The 12791-nt window shown below is 48.1% G+C and overlaps 1 protein-coding gene and 1 non-coding gene across 2 annotated transcripts; both read right to left on the bottom strand.

Moving 5' to 3' along the window:
* Positions 1-893: 893 nt before the first annotated feature.
* On the bottom strand, positions 894-1032 carry LOC136509744 (small nucleolar RNA Z247). The gene has a single exon (XR_010772487.1). It is a non-coding gene; the product is annotated as a small nucleolar RNA Z247 (small nucleolar RNA).
* A 1416-nt stretch (positions 1033-2448) lies between these two features.
* On the bottom strand, positions 2449-6701 carry LOC136509542 (uncharacterized). Its single transcript, XM_066504309.1, has 3 exons — positions 6385-6701; positions 3400-4798; positions 2449-3159 (listed from the first exon to the last, which is right to left on the bottom strand). The coding sequence occupies exons 1-3, from the start codon at positions 6612-6614 to the stop codon at positions 2665-2667; spliced, it is 2124 nt and encodes a 707-aa protein (XP_066360406.1). The 5' UTR covers positions 6615-6701; the 3' UTR covers positions 2449-2664.
* Between the last annotated feature and the right edge of the window lie 6090 nt (positions 6702-12791).

Genomic DNA, 12791 nt, shown 5'->3' with positions numbered 1-12791 from the left:
TAACTGATGACTCTTTGCCTGTTGACAGGCATCACACACTGACTCACTAGATGAATCTTCTAAAACATGAATATTATTGGTACTAATGACTTGCTTCACGACGCTTGTAGCAGGGTGACCTAGACGATCATGCCATCTGGTCACGGAAACTCGGGCAACTCCATGAGCTTGCTTTATTGGAAGGGCCGGAATGGGGTACAGGCCCTTGTGACACTTTCCCTTAAGGATGGTTTGCTTCGTGGCCTGATCCTTAATAGCAAAAAAATCAGGGTGAAATTCTAGAAACGCAGAATTATCAGAGGCTAGTTTGTGTACAGAAACAAGATTTTTGGTGGCTTGTGGAACATGAAGAACATTTTTAAGATGAATATTACGATAAGGGGTATGAAGAGTAGTATGACCAATGTGACTAATATCCATACCTGATCCACTGGCGGTGTGGATTTGATCATCACCATGATACTTGTTCCTGAAGGATAGCTTCTCAAGATCACTAGTAATGTGATCGGTGGCCCCTGTGTCTGTGTACCAGTTTGTGTCAACTGAGTACATGTTCATGGCAGCTGCAACCAACTTTGGATCCGGCACGTAGTCTTCATCAAACCTGTGCCAGCATTTTTCAGCAGAGTGCCCCTTTTTGTAGCATACCTGGCACAAAGGGCGATCATCATCTTCGGCAGGTGATGCACGGTGAGAGTTGTTGAAGCCTCCGCGTCCACCGCCTCTGTTGAAGTTGCCGCGGCCGCGTGATGGAGATCCACCACGGCCACGGTTGCGCTGACCACGGCCGCCTTGGGTGCGGCCTCCTCCACCTCTGGGAAATCCTCCGCGGCCACGACTCGCGGAGTTCACCGAACTGGATCCGCCTTCGCCGTAGGTAAGATCCATACGGGTCTCATAGTTAAGGAGCTGTGCATAGAGCTCCTCAACCAAGACCGGTTCCACCCTGATTGTTAGGGCAGTAACAAACGATGCATAGTCTTCTCCAAGACCGGTGAGAATATACTCGACCAGTTCTTCATCCTCGAGCCGGCGTCCGGCTGCTATCATTTCATCACCGAGGGCCTTCATCTTCGCAAAATATTCAGCAGCAGTAGATGTACCTTTCTTGGTGTTGGCGAGGGCGATGCGTAGATTGACGATGCGGGCACGCGTTTGCGACGCGTACATCTGCTCGATGGCGTTCCACACCGCTTCTGCAGTCTCACATGTGGAGACTTGATTTGCCACCTCCTTGGAGAGTGACGAGAGAAGGAAGCTCAACACGGTTTGATCCCTGGCTTCCCATTCCTCGAATGCTGGGTTCGGAGTCTTCTACTCCTTCCCGTCGACTGTGACGACCAGATCCTTTGCTGGCGCCTTGCGATCACCGTTGATGTAGCCATGGAGTCGAGCACCGCGTATAGCGGATCGGACCTGGGCTTTCCACAGCGCGTGGTTCCCCTTTCCAAGCTTCTCCGTGACGGCATGGCTGTGGAAGGGATTGGAGTTGTTGTTGTTGTTGGAGCTGGAAGAGGACATGGCGCTGGAGTTTAGTAGATGATGGCTCTGATTACCATGTAGAAATTCAGAGGCGCAGATGAGGATGAACACCGAGTCCCAAACTCAGGACTGCAGGTGCTTGCGTGTTGATTGAATGAGTGAAACAGCCTCACCCGTGGCTACATATAGATTACAGATGTATCTGAATAGCTATAAGTTAGGAGAGCCAATATATATCTAATAGCAACTACCCCTAACTTATAGCTTGACCGATGACTCATTGGTTTGTTACAGATGCATGCGCACATTGCCTATCTAACACTCCCCCTCAATCATAACTATCCCCAGGTATTTCATTAAGAAGAGGTAGTTTAACCGGTTACAACTCTCCCAGGTAATCCAGGATGGAAGTCATCCCCAAACCACACCATGATAAACTTGGGCTTAATTTACACGAAAGATTTGCGAGGAATTGACGAATTATCGTCTGTGATCTTTCATGTTTGCTCAGTAGATTCAACCGACGTTTCCGCGCATGGAAATTAGTGGACGGTTTTGTCGCTATGAGAGCTAATTTTTAACTGTGTCATCTTCATTATCCCAAGGTAAACATGTGTTCGGCCTCCACAGAGTGCCATGACGCCATCCTCCTCCTCGACTTTGCTAACACCATCTTCATCATCCTCTTGTCCGCATGTTTTCTTGCACTCTTCATGTGATCAACAATACAGATCGCCTGTGGCTCTTCGGAACGGATGGTCCCTAGAGTTTCAAGCCCCAACTCATCCTTCACCATTGCATGGTCCATAGGCGCCAAGCCACTTGCTCTTCAATGGTTAGCCGCTGGCTGCCATATCGCATCTATACTGACCTACACATCATGAGACAGGAGACATATTCCTCCATACCTCTCGACTAGCCAAAGCAATCATATACACATTCAACATGTTATGCACCACCAAAAGCTCCAAATCTCTCAACACACGTGTCAATCATTCATGATTCATTACACATCGAGGAGACCAAGACAAATCTCAACGTAGTCCCTCACAAACTTACACCCACAGGAAACAAGAACTATTTATAAGGTTTCCTTTCAAAGCCAAATACAGAGATAACAGAGCATGCATGGCAAATACAGTAAATTAAACTGCCAAAGTAGTGCACATTGACATGCGCACATCAAGCCTCTTGCCGCGAAACCAAATCCTTAGCACGTGTTACTAGTGACGAGAGCGTCTCATAACGTTCAGACTCATCACGACAACCGGTTAAGATCATGTACTTTTCCAGGTTTGCCATGTCGATTATGGAGGTGTCGAGTTTCTCAAGAAAGTTCACCTGGCAAAAACACTCGATGTAATGGCAGTTGATCTCCATTATCCACGTAGCGAACTTGGCAGCGGCCTTCATGATCATCAGGCAAACAATATCCTCGCTGCCCTTAGAACTATTTCTGGAAAATCTGTCCATACAAGTATCAACTATCTTCTTCAGCTTGTTTACAAACACATGATCCTCCTCTGGAATCCCCTTGACCGCAGCAGCAAAAGCGTCTGCAGGAATGGCAAGATTGACACAAATCTGGACGGTAAGGTCTAATAAGCCTCCAAGAACTTTCCAAGTGTCAGCATCAACGTCGTTTGTGCATTGAGTGTTGCCTATAACTTTCAGTACCTACCAACAGCAAAGAAAGAAAAACTTTTTTATAAGTACTCTGGCTAACAGAATCATATTTTTATTTGGCATTAATCCAGTGATTAACATTCTCAATGACAAACAATATTAACAATAAGAAATACAGCAAGGGATAATTGTGAAAATTTGTAGGATTGGAAAGATGAGTCAGAGAATCTTTTCATATAGAACCCATGTACTGAAGTGCAAAAATGTATCAAGAAATCCATATGTACTTACTGTGGACAATGCACTGGAGATTGGTCTCAGTCGGTTCCTGTCTTGAGCTGATCCAGAATTTGCACAGAGTTCTGCTAACAATCGCGCCGTCACAGCTCTGTCCTCCTTGGAGATTTCATCATTTGTTAAGATTGTGACCATCTGCTGAAGATCTGGGCACTCAAGTTGGGCCAAAACAAGCCCTTTTCGTTCTTTCGGCAGTCGACGACCCAAAGTAAGGCTTGTAAGCATTTTCACCGCCTGTATCTTCAAGTCTGTGTGGCAACTGTTTCTCAAGATGAAAAGCATGTGGCCAACCACCGTTGTGCTATTGTCCAATAGATACCAGCATAGTTCTGTACTGCTTTCACCTGTCCCGCTGGTAAGCTTAGCCAACACGCCTAAGGATTCTCTCACAATCTCAACTGTTGCATCTTCATTATTGTTGACAACGGCTACATGCAGCCCATGAGTAAGTGACGCTATTATCTTGGACACAAGATCCTTGGTGTTATACATCTCTGTGCAGTTCCCCGGGTCCTCAGCGAGCTTGCAAAGAATCTGAAGGCTATGAACAATAAGAGACGACATGTCCCTTTTAATGCTGACTACGATTTCTCCAGTGTTGTGGCTTGTCTGTGCTGCTTTTGTCATGAATCTAGCATCAAGTAGAGACGATAAGGAGTTGGCTGCTCCAGGTATGTTAGCTAGATACAGATTTTTTGATATATCCTTTACGATTTCTGCTGCATGTATCCGAGTATCTAGTTTATAGGGGCCTTTTGAGCTTAACAACCGAATCAACCTGCAAACCAACTGGTCAGAAGAACAAATCTGCTTAGTCACTCCATCTCTACGTTCTTCCCTCTTAATCACATTGTGTAGAACTAAAACTGCATCTTCGTGGTCATTATCTTGTTCAGATTGCAGCAATTCTTCTGCAAAAGTGACCAGAGTCCTGTTCATGGTGCTAACAACGCCCTTTTCGACGCAAATGTCGAGTGTGCGAGCAATATATCTATCAGTTGTTATCTTCTTCTCTTCCCCTGTGAAGTACAAATTTTCAGCTTGTGCTGAACGACTCATAGCAACAACCAGCCACATGAGGAACAATGCGCCTTGAGTGAGGACCAGGGCGTAGAACAAGATGAGCGCTGGCAACAAATTGCCATTTCTGGATGGAGCATTTGAGCCTGCATAACCATGACTACCGATGCTTATTTGCAGACGCCAGATTGACAGCGTCATGCAGGCCGATGCTGCGAAAATGGGAGTAACAGCAACCAGTGCTGGCCCCATTGTGATTAGTCCTACAAAACCGGCGGTCGCACTTCCGACCTGCAAGGTTTTCCTTCTCAAGAAAGCTGCCGGAACATCGATGAAGAATTTGGCCTCGGGAGCCGAGTTGTAGCCGACGATTCTGCCAACGAACGTTTAGTTAGCCCGTGTTTGTGTGCACGATGGCGAATGCAATGTACGCACTCAAGGACATCATGGGACGATTAGATTTATTAATTTGTACTCCTATTTGTTTGGGAAAATGGTTTCAAAAGCTTATTGTTTTGAGGGGAAAACTTCACAATAATTGGAGGTGGAAGATTTTAATTTGAAAGTTGACTGTACGTTTTAGTAACTTTTCTGTTCGGCTGGTATTAAAGCCGTCTGATAAGCCGGCTGAAGCTGTTTTATTGCGAGAGAAAAATACTGTAGATTCTAGCTGATAAGCCGGCTGATAAGTTTAAGCGAACAGACCCTAGCTCAGAGATTTAACAATCGTATCATGCATTTCAATTAGTTGTGCAATTTTACTCTATATATATCATAATTGAACACGTGGTACTCATGGTTTAATTTTATATACAGCGACGTTGTGGTCATGGCGCCTACATAGCTAGTGATATCGGCTTGAAGCAAGCAAACAAATTCTTGTAGACGTCTTTAAACTAATGGCTACTGCTTAAATAAATAAATTGCCACATTTGATTGAAATAAATAACTACCAGTTTATAGAAGTAGGACAGTGAATTTGAATAGTTTAGCACAAATATATATACACACCTACATTTAAAAGTATATACCAACAGGACGATAGATATAGATTTGGTTCCAAAGTCCATACGTATATACCAACTATCTTATTATCTATTCTATATTATAATTGGAGGCATGTACCGAAGACTCCATGTTGATTCTAACGAGTCTGTTGGAAAAAATATAATTGTATAAATTCTTAAAAAATCTAGGAACATCCGGTCATCAATCCTCAAACAACAATAGCCCTATTACAACTATTTGTTTTCTTTAAAACTTACCCACCATCAAATAATTATGAAATAAAACATAAACCCCATAAACCTATATCTAAATCACACGTAATAGAGTTTTTTTTTATATTGGTGCCATTTCAATTTTCATGGATTTATAAAATATTATTATTATTCACCTATTTTGAAATATTCCATGCTATACATCCAGGCCTTAGACCTAGCTCCATGCGTCCGTGGCATACGAGTATTTTTGCATGGACAATATTGGCCATCACCAAGCTAGCCGTCGTAACTGTGCTTGCGCCTGCGTTGCCGTCACGTGCTAGCCAAGGTGAAGTTGCAGGATGAGATCAGGGGGCGAAGAGATGGTGACGAAAGAGACGAGAGGTACAAAGGAAGCGATTGTAGAGAAGGAAGGTTGAGCTAGGGTGTAGTTTTTAGGCCATTTTGGACGACATTCTTGAGTTGAGCTGCCTTGGATCCTGTTTATGTGATCATTATTATGGTCTATACAATCAAAAAATCTACGGCCTCATCTGGTAGGGATTTTTGGGCTATTTTTGTTTTTACCAAACGGTACTTTTGCAAACTGCTTCACCATTGAAGTCATGATAAACTCACTCCCACATGTGCTGTATCGGGAGAAATAAGCAATGATACTAAACAAACCGAGAAGAAGTAATAAAGGAGAAAGCAAGGCGATTCGATCACAGCTAACACGGGAGAGCTTGCTAATTACCTGGCGGTTTCTACAAAGACGATAGCCGTGACGAACCAGAAATCCATTGTCATGAGCGCGGAGGAGAAGCCGCCGAGCAGCACCACCGTAGCCCAGACGAGGGCGATCGTCCCCAACCCCAAAGCAAGCATCTGCAGGAACACCTCGGCGACCAGCAACCGGTTGAGCAGTAGTTCCGGTATTTCTTTCTTGTCTTTGTCCTCGGTCCAGCTCGCCAGTCGTCCGGCCATGCGGGCGCGGGGCAGCCGGAGGGATTCTTTCAGAATCGCTCGCGCGGCAACAGAGGCCGCTGCGACCCCCAAAGCAGGTAGACTACATGGCAGGCAGCAGATGCAGATCCTTAGCGGGCGCTGAGTACGATCCATGCTTGAGGATGTGTGATCCATGTGAGGGCAAAATAAAATAGTGAGACGAGTTGACGACACGGCCGGGGTCCTTGTCATGCTACCTTTGCTTTGCTTGGCTCTTCTTTTTCGGACACATTTCGCCAGCGGACCACCAAAAGCATCCGTCTATTCTTTTCAGGGCATGTCTGGTTCATCCCAGTGTCACCTTAAGTCACTAAAATACAAAAAAAAAACCTCTCTAAGGTTCAGGGGTCGCTAAATTTTGGTAGCTTTTAGTCATCAAGAGATACTTAAAAGTGACTAAAATGTACATAGGACAACTGCTTTACTGGGTGGAACCAAACAGGGATCACTAAACTTAACAGAGGTTACTAAACTTTAGTGCCTTAGCCCATACCACAGGCCACTGAGGTGCCGTCATCAATTCATCGTGCATGCTTTTAACACAATTCAATAATATATTTTTGTTTGATTTCAAGAGTGGAAGGCATAGATCCACTATCGATCGATTCATCCGTCAGAGGGCATTGATTAGCTCAACAACGAGGGGTGGTTCGGTACGATATAACTTAGAACATCTCCGGTAATGCTATCTATTCCACTACCTATCCTTAATCTGAGTGGTGAAAGGCTTAAAAATCCACTCTAGCACACTATCTATCACACCCAACAAATTTGTTGGCTACCCAAAATCTCCTCTCCACTACCCATTACTATTGGATCAACGACACTACCCAAATCTTTCTCAGTGCTTTCCTCCCCAAGCGTTCGCCCGTAGTTGCTCGCGCACGCCCGCAGCCGCCGGCCGCGCTCCTTCTCGCCGGCGTGCCTCCTCCCCACCGGCGCGCCTCCTTACCGCCAGAGTGCCTCCTCCCCGCCGGTGCGCCTCCTCCTCGACGGCGCGGGCCATCCCCGACCTCGACCCTGCCGACCCCAACCTAGACGAGACTGCCATCCCGGCGGCGCGAGCATGGCGAGCGCGCCTCCTCCCCGGCCGGCCGCGAGCACATCCCGACGGCGCCCACCCCCCACCTGCGCGGCCCCGTTTGCCCGGAACGAAGGCTCCTCGTAGGACGTCGACGCCTGTGCGACCCCGTACGACGCGCCCCTCCCCTACCAAGGCCAAGTTCGTCTGTGATGGAGAGACAAGGAGGAGGATGACATGACCCCGTTAATCGATTTACGAAGACGGTCGTTTTAAAACAACCACTTTCAAAAATAATTTATTTTCAAAGACAGTTGTCAAAGAAGTCCACCTCCATAAATTGATTTTCGGAGGCCCGCCTAAAAATAATAATAAAAAAAGCAAAGGCCCAACAGACTCGGTTAGGCTCGATAGCCGTTTCGGGTATAAATACAGAGACTTTGAGTTTCCCCTTAACTTCTTTTTCTCACGCCTCTCAGACCGATTCGACCAACACCGAGCGCCGCCCCCTAGTCGCGCCCCTCCTTCCTCGAAGATCTCCTCCCTCCTCGCGGCGCGCCTCCTCCCTGGCCGGCCGCGAGCACATCCCGACGGCGCCCACCCCCCACATGCGCGGCCCCGTTTGCCTAGAACGAAGGCTCCTCGTAGGACGTCGACGCCTGTGCGACCCCATACGACGCGCCCCTCTCCTACCAAGGCCGAGTCCGTCTGTGATGGAGAGACAAGGAGGAGGATGACATGACCACGTTAATCGATTTACGAAAACGATCATTTTAAAACAACCGTCTTCAAAAATAATTTATTTTCAAAAACATTTATCTAAAAAAATTCATCTCCATAAATCGATTTTCGGAGGCGGACGCGCTACGAGGCCTCAGGTTAGGCTCGATAGCCGTTTCGGGTATAAATACAGAGACTTACAGTTTCCCCTTCACTTCTTTTTCTCACGCCTCTCAGACCGATTCCGCCCAACACCGAGCGCCGCCCCCTAGTCGCGCCCCTCCTTCCTCGAAGATCTCCTCCCTCGCGGCGCCCCTCCTCCCTCTGAGGCCGAGTCCGAGCGGCGCCCCTCCTCCCTTTCCCTCTCCTTCCGAGCTCTAGCGGCGGGGCTCACGCGCCCCAGCGGCAGACGCCGCGCGCTCTGGCGGCGGAGTCTCTGCAGCGGGCGCGTCCCGAGCTCCAGCGGCGGGAGTAGCGCGCCTCGGCGGCGGACGTCGCTCGCTCCGGCGGGTTCGAGGCAGGCTCCGCGAGCTCCAGTGGTGGTGGATCGCGCGGATCCACGTGGATGCGGCGGCGGGCGGCCGGATCCCGGCGACGGATGCCTGGTGCGGCGGCAGGAGTTCAGATCCGGCGGCGGGCGGGCTGCCGGGATCCGTCGGTGCGCGCGGTCCAGCGAGCAGCGGCGGCGGCGGCGCTTGGATGGGCTCGGTTTCGTTTTTTTTTTGTTTTTTCTGATTGATTAACTGAGGCGTCCGCCTCCATGGTCTGCGCATTAACGGAGGCCTTTGAATGGAGACGGCCCGCCTCCATAAAAATTTCTGTAGCAGTGATTATTGGAGATGCTTTCTAAACAGATGTTAGTATATAGCTAAGGCGTTTAGATCACCCGACTAAAGTTGTCCTTTGATAAAAAGGCTAAACATGGACTAATTAAAAATTCCTTTTTTTCCTAATGTATTCTAATCATCGATTAGCCTCTATTAATTTTTATTAGACTATAGTTAGTTTTTGTTTAGGCTTTCTGTCTAGCGTCCAAACACATGGACTAAAGTTTAGTTTAGTCTAAACAAAGACCCCTGAGCATTGGGTCATGACCGAAATTTCAGGTCGGTTCTTTCGGTCTTTTTTTAATTTGGTTTTCAGAGATCGTGAACCGAAGTTTTTCCCGAGAAAGCAAGAACCGATGGGATCGGTCTTCGGTCTTCTAAGAGCTAACTCGAGCAGTAGCCCCAAATTAGAGCCCCCATTTTATATTTGGGTGCCTATCTCTATTTTTATTGATCTAAATTTGTGCTTCCACTCCAACACTAGCCCTAAAACGAAGGCCCCCAAATCCATATTAGTAGACAATGACATAAGGGGTCCACTTGTCATTGGGTTAAATCTATCTTCTTCCCTTGAAATTCACCCCTTTGGGTGCCTATCCCTATTTTTGTTGATCTAAATTTGTGCTTCCACTCCAACAGTAGCCCCAAAACGAAGGCCCCCAAATCCATATTAGTAGACAATGATATAAGGGGCCCACTTGTCATTGGGTTAAATCTATCTTCTTCCCCTGAAATCCACCCCACATACCATGACGTGGGCAGAACAAGTGCTCGCCTGTGCCGGCAGGGTTGCGAGGGCTGAGCTCGCGCGGCCAAGCAGAGGGGACCGAGCCCGCATGGCGGAGTAGAGGGAGGCCCGCACGGCGGAGCAGCGGGCCCGCGCGCACGTGGCGGCGGCGGAGAAGGGGACGATGCCGGGGAGGGGAGGTTGCGAACGCCATGGCAGGCGGCGCGCGCTTGAGCTTGCGCATGCCCAGGTGGAGGAGAAGGGGACAGGCGGCATGGCAGGGCGGCGCGAAGGGGAGGAGTCGGTGAGCCCTCCGTCCCTGCCTTCCGTGGATCTAGTCGCGCGGAGCTCGTCGGAGGAAGCCACCGGAGGGAGAGGAGCCGCGCCGCCGGTGCTCGATCTCGCTTCCGCGCGAGGGAGGAGAGGGAGCCGCGCCGCCGGTACTCGCTGCCGCACTGGGACATCACGACACTCGTCGGAGGAAGCCACTGGAGGGAGAGGAGCGGCGCCTGCATGGATGGGGGCCGAGTTGTTGGCCCAACCAAAATGAGGTCTGGTGAGAGGATTTGGGGTCCCACACAAATTTGGGGTCTATAGTAGAGGTCCTACTGAAGTTGGATTTTTTACCTGAGTCCCCATATTTAGCTATGGGGGCTTAAGTAGGGCCCTGCTGAAGTTGCTCTGATTCGATTTCTCGGTTGTAACCGAGTAGACCAAGAGACAAACTGACAAAGGATGATGTACCCGATAAAAAGAGAGAGAGAGAGACGAAGGATGACTGCTCAGATCTAGCTGAGAGAGGAGAGGGAGTGCGTGGGGGCCGCGCCGGTCCGTCGGAGAAGATACCGCTCAGGGCAGGCCTCGAGGACCGGCGCGGTGGCACTGGCAGCTGATGCATGCGACCAACCTCCCTTGCCGCCTCGCTGGAGCAGCGGTGGGCCTTCCCTGGTCGAGCAGCGACGGCGCTGCCTACCGGCTGCCTACACCTACACCGGCTGACCAGCGGTGACGCCAAAAAACCTTTCAACCACACATTTGCACCGACACATTTGGACAGCTGACTGTGATGCCAAAAACCTTTCAACCACACATTTGCACCGACGCTACTAGTACATGTGGGGGCCATTGAGTCAGAATCCTCCCCTCTTACGTACTTTGGTGCTGCTGCTGATGATAAATACGGAGTATTTGTTTATGTATTCAGCACCGATGCACGAACATGACCCAAGTAGAAGATTTTCTAACTTAGCATCGGTATGCACAGTGGTCTTACTCGATGCTACAACTCTCTTTCGGCATCGATGAAATGCAACATTGTGGGTAGTCTAAGGTCCTCGGTCTTTCAGTTTGCTCGGTTAGTTGAGAAAGACGACCGAAATATATAAACTACGTTCGGTCTCCAGTTACCACCTGCACCCGAACATAGAACCCATGACCGATATTTCGGGCCTTTCAGTCTCGTTTTGGTTATTTCAGGTTCGGGCTTCGGGTTATTTGGCCTTGAAGTAGGTTTGCATCGACCGCCAAAACACAATACAATATGACGAATGAATCTCAATTATATTGTCAAGAGTCCCAACTAAGTCAAATTAACCTTGCGTAGCACTCAATCGATCAACATTCGGCAGTAGGTTAATTAGTTTTGGACGGACAGAGTGCAAACGAGAACGTCTCCGTGAAGCAGGTTGCGTATTGACCGCCCAAACGCAATACAATATGACGAATCTCAAAAGTGCAATATAGTCGCCTAAGTAAAACGACGCTCTTCCATAGCACTCATAGTCGATCGGCATTAGGCAGTATTTAAACCCCGACAGATTGCCTTTCCATTACTGCAGAATCGACATATCGCCTTTCACTACTACAGAATCTATGTGACACTTACCAACCCATTATTTGAGCTACAATTGTTGTTCATGATGAAATCTCTAATTTTTACTTTTTCTGTAACTAGTCTTTCTATGTTCACGTGCCCTGAAGTAGAATAATTGTTCTTGAAGCGGGGGCTACCAATGTTCATTTTCCTATAATTAGTGTAGAATAATTGTTTTCCAAAATGGGGCGACCAATTTCAATTTGGATGAGCACAAAACCAGCAACCCATTGTTTTGAGCTACAATTGTTGTTAATGAAGGATCCAATTTTTATTTCCCTATAATTACTCTCCCCATTTTTATGTCGCATGAAGTAGAAATATTTTTCTGTGCAAGGATGGATCGAGAATTGATGTACGGTCTTTCATCTACAGACATGCGGTACTTGATGGACATCAGCACCTTCATCACGACTGCCAAAGCTTATGCTGGGGATGGATAGCCTGTATTCTGCCCATGCAGAGATTGCAATAATCTCAGGACATGGGTTAACGTGGAACAGATACTATGTCACTTGATTACCAGGGGATTCGTGACTCGTGAGAGACTACACGATATGGAGTAAGCATGGGAAGGATGGTGAGAATGTTTCGCAAGAAACCTTTGATGATGTGATCGTGCCTGGCGTAGCCTTCGTCCCCCCCCCCCCCTCTCGAGGTTGTTACTAATGAGGAAACCGGTGTCAACACGCACCTTATGGCTGAAAGGTCCATGTTTGGTTTTGGTAATTGAGTGACAACCTAGGTGGACTAATATGTGGTTATGTGAGAATACACAGGAGATTAGTCCACAGGTGAATATGTAATGAAGGAGCTCATTGCATACGAGACATGACATGGAGTCATTGTGACTAAGGTGGAGAAGATCAAGATGAGGCTTGGCTTGATGGACCGGTTGCAAGAGTGAAGGGTAAGTCGGAGGCTTTGAAGCGCTGGACCGCGTGGCGGGATGCTTGAGCAAAGACTTGGCGCCGATGGACCGATGCAA

This window comes from Miscanthus floridulus, chromosome 15 (assembly GCF_019320115.1).
Source record: "Miscanthus floridulus cultivar M001 chromosome 15, ASM1932011v1, whole genome shotgun sequence".
Taxonomy (NCBI): Eukaryota; Viridiplantae; Streptophyta; class Magnoliopsida; order Poales; family Poaceae; genus Miscanthus; species Miscanthus floridulus.
This window is presented reverse-complemented; position numbering and strand designations above follow the sequence as displayed.